General features: G+C 36.9%; 2 protein-coding genes across 2 annotated transcripts in view; one reads left to right on the top strand and one right to left on the bottom strand.

Moving 5' to 3' along the window:
- Positions 1 to 1,374: 1,374 nt before the first annotated feature.
- LOC149423449 (organic cation transporter protein-like) lies at positions 1,375 to 3,836 on the top strand. The gene has a single exon (XM_089631969.1). The coding sequence runs from the start codon at positions 1,410 to 1,412 to the stop codon at positions 3,141 to 3,143; it is 1,734 nt and encodes a 577-aa protein (XP_089488095.1). The 5' UTR covers positions 1,375 to 1,409; the 3' UTR covers positions 3,144 to 3,836.
- Positions 3,837 to 7,841: 4,005 nt separating this feature from the next.
- Positions 7,842 to 20,757, bottom strand: part of LOC149423448 (nephrin-like) — a 71,809-nt gene continuing 58,893 nt past the window's right edge. Inside the window, exons 5-13 of the mRNA XM_089632240.1 lie at positions 17,416 to 17,607; positions 15,975 to 16,126; positions 13,290 to 13,464; positions 12,616 to 12,746; positions 11,654 to 11,813; positions 10,630 to 11,220; positions 9,947 to 10,096; positions 9,512 to 9,610; positions 7,842 to 8,526 (exon numbers count right to left, since the gene is read on the bottom strand). Coding sequence (XP_089488366.1) covers positions 8,336 to 8,526; positions 9,512 to 9,610; positions 9,947 to 10,096; positions 10,630 to 11,220; positions 11,654 to 11,813; positions 12,616 to 12,746; positions 13,290 to 13,464; positions 15,975 to 16,126; positions 17,416 to 17,607 — 1,841 coding nt within the window. The 3' untranslated portion in view covers positions 7,842 to 8,335. The remainder of the gene's footprint in view (positions 8,527 to 9,511; positions 9,611 to 9,946; positions 10,097 to 10,629; positions 11,221 to 11,653; positions 11,814 to 12,615; positions 12,747 to 13,289; positions 13,465 to 15,974; positions 16,127 to 17,415; positions 17,608 to 20,757) is intronic.

Genomic DNA, 20,757 nt, shown 5'->3' with positions numbered 1-20,757 from the left:
AGACAGGGTCGTACGTAAAGAAGATTCGACCAATTAGAGGACTCCGTGGCGTATTTTTATAGTCTATGTGCCAAACGTTCACCAAGTTCTGGTTCAAACGTTGCCAAGTGCAAACCCATGTAGTTTGTAATTAAGGGTAAGCACTCAAAAATAAAAATATGCAAATTTATAATATAAGCTGAAGCAATAGCTACTAATACAGGTTAGTGTTTGTATATAAATTCTATTTGAGTGTAATTAACTTTCTAGTGAATTGAAATCTTAAACTTCTCATCTTTTAAGTGTCGATTAAAAAAAAAACATTTTGAGCTTCAAGTACGCAATTCTTGTTTGCATGCAGAATGGACCGGATATTATGTGTTAGTTTACAATGAAAAAATAATAATTACATTAAAAAACTAACTAACTAACTAACCATCACGCCGTTTCTACCTCAGTTTCTACCTCGTTTCGCCTCAGGGGTAGGCAGAGAGGACGGACCGCCAAACAACTGCCTCATCCACATTCATACATACTCTTATATTATTCTGACTCTTGACATGGCCCGACTCGAGTATCTGATTCACTTGATCGTGTCATGTTTTGCTCGGGCGTCCCCGACTTCTGCTAATGACATTATGTACATAATCCCTTTATATAGAAAATCAAGACATATTTATTCATGACGATCAAAAACTTTGATCGTAAATATTCTTCATCATTGATAATTATAAATAATTCCAAAAATGATATAAATAGGTACCTACTTATTAGTCAATATTATAAAATTAATATATCACGTAGTAAATAATAAAAATTACCAGGGAATCTAGCTATTAGGTACGGAAATATCATTTTACTTCTGAACATCCCGTATCTATAAAATGTTTCCTCGTACTTACTTGCTCTATTATTATGTAAGTTCCTACCATGTCTACAATACATGTTGTGTATATCTATAATGTATAGTGGCTACCAAGTTCAACATAAGCCGTGAACAAATTGAAAGGTATTATCCACTTTATTCCTATTGTGCACATCCTTCGCAGACGTGCTGAGATTGCTAAACACCGCACTTACAAATGACTACTCGAACCACGGTTTCCCAACTAAACCACAAGCCCATTATGCTAACATGAATGAGATTTTACAGAAATTTAATTTAATAATGATGATCATACCATAGTTTTGAAAGGTACAATGTATTTTATCTGCTACAGATACTATGCTTAAGTCAATACTTTTGATTTATGTACATACGGCTTTAAGACAGTACACACATCACACAATCAAGATTGAAAACCAGGCTTTGAAATATTTGATTGGGGGTTACTCGGTAATTTATCATGTCGGCAGATCGGTAAGGTCGCAGATAGGTTTGCTCATCTTCAGACGCTGTGCGATCAGTCGGATCATACATCTTGCTAAAGATGGGGAGAGAATCCCGCGTCGTCAGTGTTGACGTAGACACCATCATCGCAGAGTTGGGTCATGGGAAGTTCCACGCCATTAGCTTCTTCTTTATCGCAGTCGCTATCTTCTTTAACTCCATCACGGGTGCTATTTTCATCTTCACAGCGCGCGACACGGAGTACAGGTGCTACATTCCAGAGTGTGATGCGGCTGAATTCGTCTTCCGGCCACTCTGGCTCTCGAGTGTTGTTCCCTTCGTTGACCAAACTCCTTCCAAATGTGAACATTTTTTAAAAATTAATATTTCGGAGAGTGACACGAATCGCAGCTTTTACGATTCGTGTCCGGTTGAGTTATACCAAAACCGTTCAACACAACAATGTGACAAATGGGTCTACGGAACCGGGGATACCATTGTTCGAGAGTTTAATATTCCATGCCAGCAATGGAAGAGAACCCTAGTAGGAACCATCAATAGTATCGGCCAGTTTGTCTGCTTATCCGTCAGTGGCCTGATATCCGATAGCATAGGAAGGAGGAGTGTCATGATCTATGCTACAGTCCTTAGTGGTGTTATCGGAATGGCACAATCGTACGCGACTGACTACTGGTATTTCCTTTTCTTCGAGTTTTTGGTGAATGCCGTCGGATCCGGTGCTTACAGTGCTAGCTTTGTTTTGGGGATTGAAATCATGGTTCCAGAAAAACGAGTATACGCTAGCACAATAATGAACCTGGTATGCGGAGTCGCCACGATATCTTTGGGTGTAGCGGCATGGCTCGTCCCGAACTGGAGACAATTACTTCGAGTTACTTACCTACCGTCAGTGATCATGGTTTTATCCTTATTTGCATTCCCCGAAAGTATTAGATGGTTGCTTGTTAAAGGAAGGCGTAGAGAAGCAGGAAATGTAATTAAGAAGGCGGCTAAAATGAATAAAATCACACTTTCTGAGAAAGTTTCTAAATATTTGGAACACATTACCGCTGAAAATGGTTTGCTCGGCGAAAGATCAAATTCGCTTGAGGCTACTAAAGTGAGCAAGAAACTGCCATTGAAATCAGTTTTGAGATCTCGATCCTTGTTAATAAGACTAGGTATATGTGCGTGCTGTTGGATGACAAATGCTTTTGTATACTACGGGCTCTCGTTAAACGCCGTGTCAATAATGGGGAATGATAAAAACCCGTATCTGAATTTTATCCTCGTATCTTTGGTGGAGTTACCCGCTCAGGGGATCGTCGTGTTTATGCTGGACACCGCGGGGCGCCGTCTTTGTCTGTGTTCTTCCCTCATCGGCAGCGCTCTCTCCTGCTTCGCCTTCATCCTCATCCCTTCTGGCCAGGAACAGTTCAGCCTCGTGGCCTACCTCTTCGGGAAGCTGTTCATCACGGTGTCCTTCAACGTCGTGTACATCTACACCGCCGAGCTATTTCCCACAAGCTTGCGGCACTCTATTCTGGCGTGTTGTTCAATGTTGGGCAGATTTGGCAGCATGCTCGCCCCTCAAACGCCACTGCTGGAAATATATTTTAGAGAACTTCCCATGATATTGTTCGGAATAACCGCCATTCTCTCCGGGCTATCGATATTAGCGTTTCCAGAAACTCTGCATATTAAACTTCCCGATACCATCGAAGAGGCGGAAAATATTGGAACAGCGAGAGCGAGACCCAGGGTTTTTACAGACAAGTTTAGAAGTGTTGAAGAAGAAGACAATTTAAATGATGTTACCGAAGATATATCCTAAGCTGTAAATACATTAAATTTATTCCTACGAACTGCGAAAAAACCGACTGAATTTTGTTAATTTAGAATAATTAAATCATATTAAGTGTGTACTCCACTTATTTATTTATGTACTCCTTACAGAAAGCATTATTTAGTATTTTTTTAAATACCTTTCAACGTCATTATAGATATATGATGCCCCTATAGAGGTAGAACTCTTAAGTACACTAAGTATTAAGTACACTTTTTAAAGAAAATTGCATTATTTCTTCATAGTCTATCATCTATCGGTGGAAATAATTAGTTCATATTCAAATAAGTAGAGAAAGTAAAATCAGTAAGTTCCAAAAAAATCATTAATGGTAAATTATGAATGCAGGTCGCATTTACTGATTTTTTAAATCCAACACGCGGTAAGTAGAAACACAGTGTCTTCCCTCAGCCTCTCTATAAGTTATAAGTTAAGGAAGCCAGTAATAACACGTGTTTACAGTGAATTGTTACCAATATCCATTTAAAAAAGAATGATATGTTCAAGATTTGCAAAAAAAAAACATATTCCTGAGGAATGACGAACTACATAACATCCGATACAATTAATTAGCTTACCTGTAATGCACTTGCATAATGTTGATTGACTAGATGATCAATTGTGGAAAAGTGTGTGGAAGGGCTTAGTTTTTCCTATGGGAAGATTTAACCCGGACATAAAGTCGGAAAATATGAATAATTATGGTGAATTATTTTCCTATTTGATCTCTGATGATTTGACGTGTTGTTTTTGTATTTATTATGCTTATATAATACACTTTCATAATGTAGATTGACTAGATGACCATTTGTGGAAAAGTGTGTGGAAGGGTTTAGTTTTTCCTGTGGGGATTTTGTATTTTTACATATTTCAAAAAATTCAAGTATAAGGAAGAATTCCTAAATAACAAAAGGTTGTGAGCATACTGATTGTCGAGGATATTTGTAAATAAAAGACCAAATAAATATATTTTTAATCACATAAACATCTCGGTGAGTACAATTTGATTAATATTTATGGTTATTAGCTACAGAGAGTTTTCAAGGAAAATTTATAATGTTGTAATTTCATTAAAACTAAATTGTAATCTGAAAATGCTACAAAATGAGTCGTATTTAATAAAACTAATATAATAATAATTCCCCACCTTCCTCTCCCACATATCCTTCCCCTCCCCACTGCCTTCAGCCTCACAACATTCCCCGATTGGGGATGCCATATCCCAATTGGGGATTAGTTGGGATTCTTGTGAGGCATTCTTATAAAAAAAACAATATAGTCAATTCCCACTATAGTGGGAAATAACAAAGGAAAAAATTAGGGAGAAATAAGAGCTTTGGGCTCGGAATATAAGACCCATTTTTATTGGTACCACATCCAGGGCCGGCCCTGAGCCAAACGGCGCCTGGCGTGAGTTAAATTTTGGCGACCCTTGTCGAAACCAGTACACGCTTAGGTAGGTGATCACAGTTATCAATAATATTCAGGTGATTTGTATTTTTGTGTAGTGACGTCTTTATGCAAAATAATCTCAAAGGAGATGTGTTAGGACCGTTAGGTATTATCAGTGCTTTGCCACCTTGGCAATTCGGCGCCCGGACCGGACTGCTCCAATTGCGGCCGCATATGGCCGGCCACATCATATCATACACAATTAGTCGATTTGGAAAGAAAAAGATGAAAAAATAACATCTCCAATTATTTAGAGAAATTTATTTCTTACATATAAAATCCTTTTTGATAACAATGTTATTTAGATACATATTATTTAGATATGTTATATTTTACTTTTTATTAATTATAATAATAATATTAATTATGTTAACAATATAATATTATTTTATTTACAAAATTGAATATGGTATCATTATAATATATATATTTATTAGTTATTTACTATCTAAGAAAAATAAAAATCATTTAAATGTTTGACAAAAATCACTTAAAATAAGAAAAAAAAAATTATCTAAGAGTGCCACTGGCATGGAAGGAAATGATTTATTTATAAATTTTTTCAGGATAAGACTGGGAGTGTCGTCAAATATTTATCAAAAATAAAATCAAAGGAAACATTATATTAAATTGTGTACTATGTTACGCATCAGTATTTTGAAATATAGAGTTACGATTTGGAAACTTTTAATTCGATAATAAAGACAAAATCATTTTAATGATATGAATAATCATTGGCACTTTCATAAATACCAACATAAATTTATAGGATTTACTATTAAAGTATAATATCTTAGTACCCATGTTTGTTTTTAATTTCTCCTACCTACAAAAAAACATAGTTTTTACAATATTCACAAATTCAGATGGTAACAACCGTAGATAATAGAAACATGTGGAGTCACTGTCGCTGAGCTATGAACAAACTGTACGGACTAACAAAGCGGTACAACGAATCAAAGTTATACCCAAAGATATTAGAAGAACGAGATGTGCTATGCGCAGTTCGTACTGAGTGGAATTGTTTTGCCGAGTGTCGCCGGTTTTGTTCACCAATACTAATGCACACCTTCGCTTGCGCTAAGGTATCCGCACTAATACATAGAACAGATTTCTGTGCGTACACGTCCCGATACCGTTCAAAGTACCCTAATTAGGTAGTACTCCGGCTACGGTCCGGCGGCCAACATAGCATATCTCGTTCTTCTAATATCTTTGGTTATACCGTTTGGTTTGTAGTTTGCTGTTGTATAAAGATGTGATTTGCAGTAGTGTGGGAAAACGATGTTGTCGACACGCTTTGTGCCCGCAGTTTCATACTAATAATGGTTCATATCTCATCTCTCATTATTTCTCGTTTCTATTATCTAAGGTATTAACGAACCTACCTAATTTGTAGCTACATTTTGTAGAGCTCAAATATAAAGTTTGTAGAACGTCTGCTATATTCAGCGTAAAATATTCTGGATAAAAATGTTTTTTTAAAAGTTGATGTAATAAATCTCAAGAACTCCCCAAAGGGCCGATTGTTTCATCTTTGGTTGTAGCTTAAATTGTGTTAATCTCTCTCGCAGAGGTAAAGAATTTAATATTACCTACGTAGGTTTTATACTGATTAAAAAAAATATATGAATGCTAAAATGCGTTAAAAGATGCGGTCTTATTTTTGAGTTTATGGTAGTCTTTGACAATATAACCAAATTTAACTCTTTGCACGCGGCCGTATCAACTGTTGTTACGGCAAAAAGTCTATACTCACACGCGGCTCTATCAACAGTTGATACGGAAACTTTGACGGCCGATATTCCAGCGCTCTTTCGTCATAAATGTATTTCTTGCTCACTTGGACATTCGTAGAACTATCACGATGCTGACATCTACAAGAATTTTTCAAAAATAAAATTGTATTTCATAAAAAAAGATCGATAATCAAGTGCGCGTCTTTTAGTCCTTTAGTTTACATTTTTGTCAATGGATGGCGTTAGTACTAGTATGTCATTCACAACTTTTCATAACTAAAAATGATAAGTGATCATGGTGTCCCACTTGTATCTATCAACGCAGTGCCCTAAGTACACACACGCCGAGTGTGGTTTATTTATGACGCCGACTAAATGGCGGGACCACATTCAAAAGATACAGTAGGTACGTCTTTGTGTGAAATTTTATGTTTTTGTTTTTATAAACATCTAAGAGTGTTGACACACGAGGATTTGTTTTCATATTGTGGAGAATAATCTGTTCTGTCTATATAGTCCAATAAATCATGCCAGAATGCTATAATTTGACATTTAATTGCGTGCATAGGTATTTGAAAATATGTACCGCGTACGGGTATAGATAAAACGGAGCAAATTAACGCGTTCAAAAGGTTAAATACTCAACTGATAAATTGGGCTTCAATACTAGTTCAATAAATTTCAGGGAATGTAATTTTTAAACGGTACCTAGACGATCCAGCTGCATTGATAAAGGTTTAAATTAAGCTAACTATTTACATGTAGAAATATTTTTAAACGAGGAAAAGTAAAATTTTAACACATGTACCTTATATTGAAAAGTACTTATCTACACTGTTGTGATATTTCCATTTATAATAATAATAGAAAAAACATACACAAATGAAACATATATATTTTTCGATATGTTGAACTGTTAATAATATTGTCCTACTAAAAATATGGCACCTGTATGCTGGAACTTGATAAAAATCGGTTAAAAGAACTGAAATAATAATGTGCATAGAACAGCCATTTTCAGTGAATCAAACAACCGGCCCTTAAGCACATGCTTGATTGGGTTTGAGTGAAGTTTTTCCATTAACCATAATCCATCTATTAAAAAAAACAATAATATATTTTTATCGTACGAAACTCAATAATATTTACATAAATACAACATTATACTTCGAAACAACTTGTGGGGATTTCACGTTCCACAAGTTTTTACATGCCAGTAATTGTGCAATCAATGGCATTTGCACAACGTTATGACGGGCTTCCTTGTTACTTAGGACGGGTTGTTTCGGAGAATTTGAACAATTCTTCAAATTTCAACGTTAATTTGCGAGTTCTGTGAAAGATATTTTCTAGTTCTGTTATTATTTCAGTTGTGTCAAGCAACTAGCCTATAATGATATAATATCAGAACTTGAATAGGACTTTCACAGAACTCACAAATGAACGTTGAAATTTGATGAATTGTTCAAATTCTCCGAAACAACCGGTCCTTAGTGTTCATTGCATGCTTGATGTTTGCTGAATTCGTGTTCCATAAGTTTCACAGGTCTGTTATTGTTCATTCATTGACACTTCACAACCTTGTGAAAGGCTGAATTGCTGCCTGGGGTCCACAGCATGCTACCGGTTTGTTGCATTCTTTTCACTCTTATAATAGTACATAACTTATGGGAATTTCACGTTCCACAAAGCTTTACATGTCTGTAATTGTTCGTTGATTGACACTTGCACAAAATTTTGAAGGGCTGCCTTGCTGCCTGATGTACGTTGCATTCTTGCTTTATTTCTGCTTTATGCTTGCTTTTTACTGCATTTTTTGTATGCGTACAATATTAAACATATTTCAAGAATTTCAGGTTTGACAAGATTCACAGGTCTATAGTTGTTGGTTTATTGACACTTGCACAATGTTCTGAAGGGCTACCTTGCTGCCTGGTGTCTGTTATTCCGCATGCTTGCAGTTTACCGCCTGTTTGCTGTGTGGGCGACCTACACATCACTCTCCTGCGCCGCAGGAAGGGGCGCTCGGGTGGTGACCACCTCCCTACCGGCACGGGCCACGGGCAGTGCGTGGGTGAGCAGGGGTGGCGCGCGTGAATAGGGTGGGGGTCGAGGCAGCAGACCCTCACCACCCTCCCCTCTCTCCAGCTGCTCTTCCAGAATTACCTTGTGCTCCCCGCCTGGAATCATAAATAAACAAATTATTATGTTTTTTCAATTGAATCATAGATCGCGCCATACTTTAATTATTAGATATGGTCAAAAATTTCGTCAATAGTATGTGGCATAATAATTTTTTCAAAGACATAAAAATAGTAGGTATTGTTTCGTATTCAAAAATACTAATTTCGGTTGTCTGTGCGTTAGTCCTGTGATCTGGTTTAATGAACTCAAATTCGCTTGGAAAATATTTAAACAGAAAATTATTTTAATTGCCATTTTCAAAATAGGAAATCAAATGAAATCCTATGGTTTTTCACAGGTTTGCGATAGTGATACATTAAAAAGTATTGTTTTAGACGACAATTTGTTCACACTTCTCAAGCTGGACACCCTATCTGTAATACACTCCAGGCTAATACCCCTTATTCAAAGCTCATACCGCAAATCATTGGGGTGTAAAACCATGAAAAACTTAGCGATTAAAGCAGACTTTTTTTTCATCAATCTAAGATTTGAAATGTGTGGCTATTTTGTTATCCGAAGATGTGCACTATTCCCAAAAGTAAAGCTTTGATTATACGGGACAATTTTGATTATATATTTTTTTTGTGTAATAATTAGAATCGCTTTGCTTAAAAAACTTTATTAAAATGTTTTTCTTGGATTATCACTAATTAGGCCTCCCAAAGTTTCGCCATATGATCGCGTAAAGGCTGACATCTTGCACGCTTCGCCGCACGTTACTTTGAATATAAAAGGTTAATAACAGTGAGTAATCACTGACATTAACCGGATTATGATGCTTTTGTCATACTTAGATTTTGTGGGCTAGTCAAATTTATCAAAATAAAGTGGTATGTATAATGTTTTCATGAATTTGTAAGAGCAAAATTTAGATTTATTTCGTTAAATAAGAAAATCCGAAAGATCCGTTAGTTATATTGCGTGAGAAGTATTAATTGTAATTCACTACTAGTATTTTCTTTTGCATAAGAAGCTTACCTTTACTCAGGGGAACGACATCTGGATTCTTGTCATCCTGCTGCGCCTGCTGCTGTTGGAGTTCAGATCGAGTGGCTGCCTTGGGTTTATTCATGTTCACTGTAATCAATACATCACATCATTAAAAATACTCATAATAAACTAGAATTTGCTTTGAATTTAAATGTCATTTTCAAAACTGGAACTGATTGCGTGAAGTATTCAAACAAGCGATAGAGTTCATCAAACTATACAATTTTTCATAATTGCAACTATCAAGTGATTTTTCTCGGATCTGCGATAGTTGATAATAATATGTTCTTGTTATCCATATCATTATGTTATCTGGTGGCATCCAGTATTGCATTTCAATGGATTTGATAAATTTAAACCTGTTGGTAGCAACAAAAATTAACCATAATTTAGAAATTAAAAACATGGTTCATTAGTCATTACCATTGTAGTCAGAGTGGTGTCGACGCGAGCGCGAACGCAACTTGAGGATAGTGGCGGCGCACAACAGCAGAAGAAGCAGGGCAGCCGCGGCACCTCCCCCCACCGCCGCCAGCCATCCCGCATCCCACCCACTCCCCCCGCTGTTCTCGTCTGCAACATACATTATCTGCATTGTACATATATGGATTATTATGTTTGGTATCTAAGTTTCTACCAATTATCAACAAATACACCTTTTCCCTCAATAGTAAATGGATGGAACACCACCAATAATTTGAGAAACGGTTATGGGTATAGCCGCTCTATGACATTAATTGGATAACCAAAACCTTTGCTACAGGTTACACCACGTTTAAGTTTACACGTTACCCTATGTTTAGTGACTTACTTTATTAAAGTATGTTTTTTTCTTCTAAGCATTTATTTATCTTAATTCAATGATTTATTATACATATATTATACTATGTCAACTGCACACATAATAATATTCAATATTTGTTACTCAAAAGTCAATTTATTTTGCATCATGTTTGCATATTTTTAGGTTATACTATATAGGTTTTCCACAGAGAGCGTTGCTTGTAGGTACAAGAAATGGAACAATTCTATAAAATAATAATGAAAAATTTTCTTCATGTTTTTGTTCGCATAATATAGGGTATTGAGAATGAAATTTACTGCACCTGTTCGTTTTTCTGCAAGTTCTAGCGTATAAGCTTCTAGATTCTGCAGCGGTGAGCGGCCGCGTGAATTGTGTGAGTAGAGCACAAGCCGAAGTGCTCTTCCTGCGCGCAATCCGCCCACGGAGAAGGCAGCTCGCCCCGCGGACACATTGGCCAGCAAGTGTTCTTCATCCCAGACCTCGAGCTGAAAGCGCTGCGGCATTCCGCCGTCCCAGCCCTCCTCGCAAGAAAGGTCGAGGGCCACACTGGTAAGGTTGGCTAGCGAACAGTTAGCCGGCGGGTGCGGCCGCGCGGCAGGCAGCAGAGTGAGAGCGCAGGGTTCCGCCTGCCGCCCGACGAGGTTGCTAGCCCAGCAGAGGGCGGTGCCATAGTCCTGGTCCGATAGTGGTGCAAATGATAATATTGAGCGGGCTGGGGTTCCCGTCCAAGAGTACCGCTCAGAAGCTACGGGTAGCAGTTGAGCTGAGTTGTTGAGTGCCCAGGAGAAAGAGTCGGGGGCGGGTACTGCATCTACCTCGCAGACCAGTTGCACGCGTTCCTGCCGCCCAACACCGTATGTCCGTCGCAGGTGGGTCGAACACACTGGTTTGACTAGAAAAAAAAAATTCAATTAGTTAATTAATCGCTTTCAAATTTCTTCTTATAGTGGTGGGGCAGTGCAATCTTGACACACCTTATATATTAGCAGAAAACAACTGGCTGTCGTCATTTTGAAAATGAGCGTTGATGATGAAGGTCCTTCACTGTTTCACTGTTAGATCTAAGAATGTACAAATATTTAACTCGCAATACTGATCATTAAAAAACCGATTGGCGGTAAATGAAAGTTTATTTTTACAGACATTTAAAACAGGTTTCCGAAAATGTTGAATAACAAATGGATTTCTGTAAAGCCTTAAAAAAACCCGCTGAATAGCAGAACATAATTTAAATATGTAATAAAAAGGTAATGGTTCTAAAATACATCCTTGTGGAATACTAAATTTAAATTCTTGTTCTTCATAGATAAACAAGACATACTCACACATGACTTGCAGCGAAACAGGCGCTGAGCGCGCGTCTCCTTCTACGTTGGACACGGCGCAAGCATAGGTCCCGGCAGCGGTGCGGCCAACACCCCTTAGCACCAGGTTGCCTCCTGACATTGTCACTCCAGCTTTCGGGTCTGCTGCCAAAGGGCGCCCCTGGAAAAACATGACATTAGAAGTAAAATACCTACAATAAGCGCATAGAACCGAGACCCAGAGACAGCCGAGTTTTTCATCCTTGCATAATATTTAATCTAAACTTAAACTGCTATGAAGTGCTATAAGCCATCTCAATATGAGCAATGTCAGCCTACTAGTTGCTCCTTGGCGTCTTGGGAAGTCGGCGCCCAGAGCGGACTGCTCCAATTATGCTTGCATAGATCAGACCCTGGGTAGACCGGTGTATGCTTGGACGGATGAATGAAGATGCCCGTGCATAATGGAATGTTCAAGAGGTTTTTTAATCGGTGTAAAAAGGTAGTTGTATCAAGCATTATTTATAACCAATGTATTATTACGGAAGTTTTATTTAAATGCTATAATATATTAAAAATTGTAGAGTTCTTTGGTTTCTGTTGTGTTAAGGCAATACTTATAGACCAACCAAGAACCCACAAGTTAGGTTATTTGGTAAAACTTAATATAATTTTAAAGATGTTGAAAGGTATTCCTGGCGAAGAGTTCTAAGAAAGTTCAAGTTAAAAGGGTTCTAACTTACATGTGGCATTGGAAGTATACATCATCTCCTTCCTCAATGTTGTGTTTAGCGTTGCTCCAAGCGAGGGATCTGGTTCACGGAGGGAGGAACTGTTAACTTACATTGTGCTCCCAGATGAGTATGTAGGGAGTCGGATTGACCAGTATGTGGCACATGATCTCCTTCCTCGATGTCGTGCGGGTTCAGCATTGCTCCAAGCGACAGCTTCACGGAGCTAAGAACTGTGAATAAAAAACTTACATTGTGTTCCCAAATGAGTTTGTAGGGAGTCGGATTGGCCAGTACGTGGCATTCGAAGTATACATCATCTCCTTCCTCAATGTCGTGCGGGTTCAGCGTTGCTCCAAGCGACAGGTTCACGGAGGGAGGAACTGTGAATAAATAACTGTAGTTAATTTATGCAAAGTGTATAAAGTTTATAAAATTTCTCAAACAGCGAACGAATGCAGTTCTACTGAGTTTTTACAAACTGCTGTTTGTAGTCCGCAAAGGAAAGATTGCCTTAAAATAAAACATAATACATCTTACACTTCTATCCAAAATGAAAAATAGAATAACATACAAATGGATGTAGATACTTTTGATTTAGGTACATTTTTTGCTACGAGTGTTACCAAGACTCACAAATACACTGTCGTGAATGTTTTTGAAATAAATAACGCCTTCTTTACAACAAAACACTTTCTCTACTTTCACTAGAGACCTTCTTCTACACTAGAGACCTTCTTGGAGAACTATAACAACCTTTGAGCTACTTGCACTAGAGCCACCTATGTTACATAACTCGAACTATCACTTGTAGATATATAAAATTTTTAATATATTGTGGTTACGAAAAGGGGGTAAGTAAGCTCTTTTTTCATCATTCTCACTAATATTATGAAAACAATTATATTATGATAATCATCACTCACACAGAACGTTCAGGCTCAGCGAGGCCTCCAGTGGTTCAGCCAAAAGGGGGTGAGATGCCCGGCAGGTGAGGTTGTGTCCGTGCTGAGAACTGTTAGCCGTCAGGAGAACCCGCATGATGCTGCTGCCACCTCTCCATTCACCACCCCGTGATTCTTCCTTCTCTTCTTTAATTTCCTGAAATGTTCAATAATAGGGAATTTTAGTTCTTTAATTCTAACTATGTTGGGTGTCTTCTTCTAGGTTTCTGACTATTCCTATAATTTTATCGTTCTTTCGTTTAAGGTTCTGAAAGATTATCGGTACACCATATTTTTTTCACGGTAGCCTGTCAATATTATAAACTTCACGCTTGCAGACAGTGGAACTATGGAATCTCGATTCAAAGACTTTGTGAAGTTGAAGAAAGCGAGTACAGATATTGGAAAGAGATTTTTGGATAGTATCTTCCTTTAGTTATTTATCACCAGAATGAGACCAATATTTTACACCTTGGAACAAGATGAAAATGTAGCATAAGTACATTTTTTCGTAAATCGACATTAAAAAAATTCAGTATAAACTGAATTTGACATTTTTTGTCTATGTCGAGTTTTGTAACCTTGAATTTATTTATTTATTTATTTATTTACGGACAAATAGTCCATTAACAACATATTAATTACACGAATAAGTTTTATAAACAGAGATGACAGTGAAAGGAGAGCATATATAAATGAGGAGCGAGGACAATAACAATGACAAAAATAATATAAAAGTAAGAATGGGAGATAATAATAAGTCAAAGCATGAAGATGGTTCAAAGGGCATTAGAAATTAGACATTGCGTATTGACTGTCGAAAGTCATTTAGGCATATACCACAAAATTCAATGCTTTGACTTGACAGTGAGTTGACAAGTCTCGACATTCTGGACAAAGGAGAATGGTATCCATAATTGGTAGAATGTTGATTGACGAACAGCAATTCATTATTTCGGAGTCTACGGGAAGGGATGTTGAATTGGATAAGTTGCAACAAAGCAGGTGAGTCTGTAATACCATTGATAATCTTGAATATGCAAATCAGATCAGTGTCCCTTCTACGTTTCTCCAAAGAAGAAATGTTTAAAGTTTGTTCAACTTCATCATATGAGTACTCTCCTCTTTCAAGACCCAACCTCCAAGCGATTCCTCGTAGGAAGCGATGTTGTACGGATTCTATGTGACAGATGTGGACAGCATAGAAAGGAGACCAAATAACACTAGCGTATTCAAGGTGAGGGCGAACTAACGAGCAGTAAAGAGTTTTAAGGGTACTTATATGTTTAAAGTCAGAGGTTATTCTATGAACGAAGCCAAGTAGTTTAAGTGATTTGTTAACAATGTTGTTAATGTGCTCACGGAAAGAAAGTTTGCAGTCTAGAGTGACCCCAAGATCCTTGATAGATGTTACAGTAGATAAACAAACATTGTTTAATTTATAATCAAACTGAATAGGTTTTTTGGTTCTGTAAAAGGACAAAATTTTACATTTATCAACATTAAGTTCCATGCAGTTTATTTTGCACCAATTATTAAACGAGTCAATATCACGTTGAAAATGTAAGCAGTCAAGGTAGGATTTAATTATCTGAAGAATCTTATTATCATCCGCAAAAAGCCAGAAGCGTGTATGAGAAAAAACTTTGGTGATATCGTTAATAAAAAGGTTGAAGAGAAGCGGGGCCAAATGAGCTCCTTGGGGAACGCCGGACGTTACGTCAATGTTAAAGGATTCAAAGTTGTTTATTTTAACCCTTTGTTTTCTATCGCTCAAGTAAGAGCAAAAGAATGATAACAACGGGTTTCTAATGCCTATAGCATAAAGTTTGGCCATGAGAATCGAGTGATTTACTTTATCAAAGGCTTTGGAGAAATCAGTATAGAGTACGTCAACCTGAGTGTTGTCTTCCAAGGCTTTAACAATGGTATTTGTAAAGGACAATAAATTAGTTGTTGTAGATTTCGCCGATCTAAATCCATGCTGTTCATCAATCAGAACATTTTTGAATATAGGAGTGATTTTCTTTGTAATTATCGACTCAAATATTTTTGGAATACAAGATATAATTGATATTGGTCTGTAATTTTCAATGTTTGACTTGTTCCCGGACTTAAAAATGGGTCGAATATATGAAATTTTCCATGAATCAGCAAATGTTCCAGATGAGAGTGATAAGTTGTACAACATACAAATTGGGTTAGATAATGAATATTTACATTCTTTTAGCAAGATTTCTGGAATGCCATCAGGTCCGGTACTTTTTTTGTTAGAAAGTTTACTTAAAGATTGGTAAACCTCTACAAGTGAGATTTGGCAATCATTCAAGTCAATGTTGTAGTCATAGTTGAGTGGAGGGATGTTGCATGAGGCACCAGAATATACAGAGGAGAAGTGTTTAGCAAAAAGGTTGGCGATGTCAAGACCGTTAGTAGCATGAGTTTCATTATAGTGCATACTAGAAGGAAGATCATTATCAGTACGCTTTTGCGCAACAAATTGCCAAAATTTTTTAGGGTTTTGATTAATTAAAAATTATAGTAGCTTATTGGTTTGTGAGGGAGGTCATCACTCACAATTTTGTTTGTGCCGGAGGTTTTTTGCAATAATAAGTAGTATTATATATGTGTTGGTGAACAATGAAAAGCATTAGGTTAGAAACATACCTCTTGCTCTCCGTGCAGCTGTTGCCCTTGCAGCCACATTGTGAGCACTGGTGGCGGGCGGCCGGCATGCGCGCGGCACGACACCTCGTGCTCGCGCCCAGCGCTCATCGCCTCGCCCTCCGACATCCACACTTCGGCTTTCAGCGGCGGTACTGCAACATACATGCACATCCACACTTTTAAAAATGCATTACTAATTTAGCCTATGAATAGATAATCCCAAGAAATGTAATTCAGTTAACATAAAAAAAAACTCTCAATTAATATAAGACGTGGTTTAGCTTTAATTCATTGGCATTTAGCATTATTCTGATATGTATTGATTGCCACTTGCAACGGTGGTAAAGGAAAAAGTATCAAGAAGTTAAGAATCATAATCGTAGGTGAAGCGCGATTAAATTACAGAGATTAGTAAGAGTTCCTGGGATTTTAACCTTTAAGCTCCCCGGCCGAATTCTCTGTAGTATATTTTGTGCTCGGCCCGATGTGCATCGGCTGAGTCTATTTTCGTAATAACTTACTTGTTTATCGCAAAATTATGTTTTTGTAAATTATTGTACCGTCTAACGAGATAATGTGTTTGACATTGTATATATCTATCATAATTAGTTTCCCAGAATATACTACGTATATTAAGAGAAATATTTTTTTCTCCTTCTTTTTATAAACAAAAGGTAAATAAAGAAATCAAATGAAATGAAGATATTTACATGGTTTTATTTTATTTTCATAAATAAGTGTTTGTCACAATGAATTTAAATATAGCAAAACTAATTTCTTTTTTCTGATCTCGACAACTATCTATCGGGTCTAAAATTATCCCATCTTTCAAGCTGGAACCAACCATACACATTCGCAAAATTTCATTTAAATCGGTTTTGCGATTTCGGCCATTAGCGTGTACGAACACAGTGAAATGTGATTTTTATATATTAAGATGGTTTATAGAAGACCGTTGAGAGGTCGATGACTCTTCCACAATGTCGACTTGTGCACTTCCACTTGTCCACAGATAAAATAAATATGTTAGTAAGTGTAAACGACAGGATAAAATAATATTAGCATAATGTATTACTTCCTTGACAAGCAAATAAAATATATTTTAGTTTGCTACGATCATTTTTAAAAGCAAGAAAGTATATTTTTGCTGTTCAGCGGATAAAATTTCACTTTGCCGATTGAGAATTCCGGCCCACAAGCGGTTAAGGATTGATAATAAGTAACCAAACAAAACAGAACACTATAAAATAATTCGTTGAATTTGGTTAGGTTAGTTTAGGTTAGATATTTTATTTGGCTTTTCTTCAATATTCTGTTTTGTCACTGTCCTGTTTTATAACAGAACCAGAGTTGAATAATCAAACAGAGAGTAATACATATGTATTATAAATGTGTGAAGAATTCTTCATTTTGAATGGGTTCTCTATAGATAAAAAATTACATTGCAAGTCCATGACGATAGTTGTGGTGGCAGGAGGAAGTAGGGGGGAGTTGGAAGCGTGGCAGGACAGGGCCGCCAGCAGGTCGGCGCGCCAAAGGGGCCCCACGGACAGGAGGGCGCGCCCTCCGCCGGCCGGACCCGCAGTCAGCAGGCGCTCGCCGCGGTACCACCGCACCGTGGCGGGGGGAAAACCTGAAATGAAATGATTTTAATTATTAATTATTGCAATACATACTTTTAATACAGTGCACAACTCTATTCCCATTCCTCTTGGAACGGTAATGCTTATACGTGTGTGAAAACTTGTCTTGTTCTGCACACGGCAGAAAAAATGTCTTAGAAGAGTATATCATGACAGGAAGAATTTTTTTTTTATATTAACTCCACACAGGAGGTCCTGAGGAAAATAATTTCCCTCAGGGCCTATGTCAACTTTTGGGATGCTGTGTGGAGGGTCTTTTTGTGGAGAGGAAGGAGTGAACATGGGTCTTGAAGAGTCCCATGTTGTAGGAGGGAGGAAACACAGAGGCCGGCAGTTCGTTCCACAGCCGAGCTGTTGAACTTAAGAACGAATCGTAGAAGCGACCCGTTCTCATGTGACAAGTGTCAACTGTGTACAAATGTTGGGCGCGCGTTTGGCGTGTATCCCGACTACGCACCGGTGCCGAAGGGATCAAGAGGGACCGGAGAAGAGGAGAGATCAAGGGATCAAGAAGGGACGCTAGTTCCTCAGGGCATCTTCCATTGTAATACCGATAGAACAAGGACAGCATACCTACCTGACGCCTGTGCTCTAAAGATTGCAGTCCGTTTGTTAAGATTGGGGAATCTATCAAACGGACCGCCCGTTTTTGCACAGAGTCTAGGGTTTTTTTTAGGTATTTATTCAGGTTAGAATGGTGCTATCAAAGGAAATTTCTAAAACAGTAGATATATAATATGATTGATCTTGTTCTTTTTTAGATAACTATTCTTAAAATTGGCTACTGCTGCCCTCTGTTATGGTAAGTCTTAAGCTTTTTAGGTTTTGAACTTGACTAAATCAGGTAATTTCTCAGTTGATGGAAAGGGGAGTTCTTTATTTGAAAAAACCTGAAGTGATCTTTTTTTATAAAACAGATATGTGTGACAAATCTTTATTCTTTCATTACCAACCGTCGAGCAAGCCAAGTCCTTATGATTACCTAAGAGGTGCCGGGCCTTTTTTAATGTAGATATCTGAAATAATCATGTGATTGTTCCATCGCAAAATGAAACTCAGTAATAAAGTTCGAAGTTTTTTTTTTATTGAAGAGACCTGAGAACATAACTATGTACCCAAGAAGGTTATACAAATATTACAATAAGATTTTTTTTGGTAATTATTTACCTACGACCCCCGTTTTTATTACGCATTAAAAAAAAAACAATCAATTGATTCAATTTAATGATAATAAACAATAACTTTTTGGATTTACGATTTTGAAAAATATTGATATTTAATATTATTTACGTAAATAATAATTTACGTGAAAATTTTCCATACGGCACACCATTTTGACAGAACACCGATATGAACATCGCGCATAACTCGCGTTTGTTTGTAGGCAGTGTAGAAAACATTAAAGACATAATCGGAATAATAGACAATTCGAGATCGCTGGCAACGCACCCGTTGATAATTAGGCAACCGAATTGGGTTCCAAACATCATATGAATTTAGTTTCTTAATATTTAAAGGTTTACTACGTTTTTTTTAAATAAAACGTTTTGATTTTAGGTTAGGTTGGGTTATTATAGGTTATTACAGGTTAGGTTAGGTTATTATACGTTAGATTAGGATAGGTTAGGTTAGGTTTGATTATTATAGGTTAGATTAGGATAGGTTAGGTTAGGTTAGGTAGGATTATTATATGTAAGATTAGGACAGGTGAGGTTAGGTTAGGTTGGATTATTATAGGTTAGGTTAGGTTAAGTTGGATTATTATAGATTAGATTAGGATAGGTTAGGTTAGGTTGGGTTGTATTGGTTAAGTTAGGATAGGTTAGGTTGGATTATTATAAGTTGGGCTGGGTTGGATCATTTTAGGATAGGTTAAGTTAGGTAAGGTTGAGTTATTATAGGTTAGGTTGGATTATTATAGGTTAGATTAGGATAGGTTAGGTTAGGTTAGGTTGGGTTATTATAGGTTTGTTTATGATAACAAAGGATTTTGCCTAATAATTAACGGGTGCGTGGCCAGCGATCTCGAATAATTGTCTATTATGCCGATTATGTCTTTCACGTTTTCTACACTGCCTACAAACAAATTAGCCACATTTTTAGACATAATTTTTAACTGGTCAAGTGTATTGCAATGCTAACAGAAATATTAAGTTATAATTGATTTTCCATTATGACGACTTTTTCAATAAATAATTCTGAGCTCATTTCGGTAAATGAAATAAACACAATATATAATTTTTAACATATATGTCAAAAGTTATAACAGAAAAAAACAAGTTCTAAAAACAGTTGAATCAGATAGTTGGTTCTGACCGGAATAATTTGAAGTGGAGTTAGAGATACGTATGTGTAAATCACGTTTGATAAAATGAAATATTGAAATATAATGTGCAGTATTTTACTGAGCAAAATTATACAAACTGGATGGCTTCACTTTAGAGTACCTGTTTCGTTACCTGATACATTTAGCGAAATGGAAAAAAATGTCTGTTTTCTATGTTAACTTTTTGAAACTTTTAATGCGTGGCGCAATTCATTGACATTAGTAATAAAAAAACCTTTTAGCTTTGTTTCACCTCCCTGTGAAATTGGTACCTCAATTATGAAAATTCCAGCAGCGCACCGGCGTGAACTGGTGCAGTTCAAATATAATAATAATAAGTTGTGAATCTGCTCATTTCTTTGTGTCCTCAACAATAAAATAAAAGCCCGAAGTTTTAATAACAAATAATAATAACTTTACTTAAATTCAATATTTAATATTATTGTTACACCAAAGGCAGGTAACCTGCATTTCCGCACGCCTTGTGACCGTAGTAGGTACTGATACCTACTCATTACTTCCTGTAAGTGAACTTGATTCCAGACAGTAATCTGGGGAGTTCAACCTACTATTAATTTTTAAATTTTATTAACCTAACTCCGAACTCATCATGGATGCGCAGACATATATAAATATTTGCACAAGATGCCACCAATGCACTAACAAATATTGTGATGTATCAGAATAACAAATTTACAAAGGAGCATATTGCCAAAATAATGCCCAAAACTAATAATATCCTAGGGTCCATAGGCCAAATGGCTGCAAGAATGGCTACCCTAGAAGGCGAATTATCAGTGTACAAAAATATTCC

Source organism: Hesperophylax consimilis, chromosome 5 (genome assembly GCF_061612785.1).
Source record: "Hesperophylax consimilis isolate HC1 chromosome 5, BYU_Hcon_1.0, whole genome shotgun sequence".
NCBI classification, from domain to species: Eukaryota; Metazoa; Arthropoda; class Insecta; order Trichoptera; family Limnephilidae; genus Hesperophylax; species Hesperophylax consimilis.
Note: the sequence above shows the minus strand (reverse complement) of the source record. Positions and strands in the feature narration are given on the sequence as shown.

Bases quoted from the DNA above. Each gene is read 5' to 3' on its own strand.
- LOC149423449 (XM_089631969.1), top strand. From the start codon at position 1,410: ATGGGGAGAGAATCCCGCGTCGTCAGTGTTGACGTAGACACCATCATC.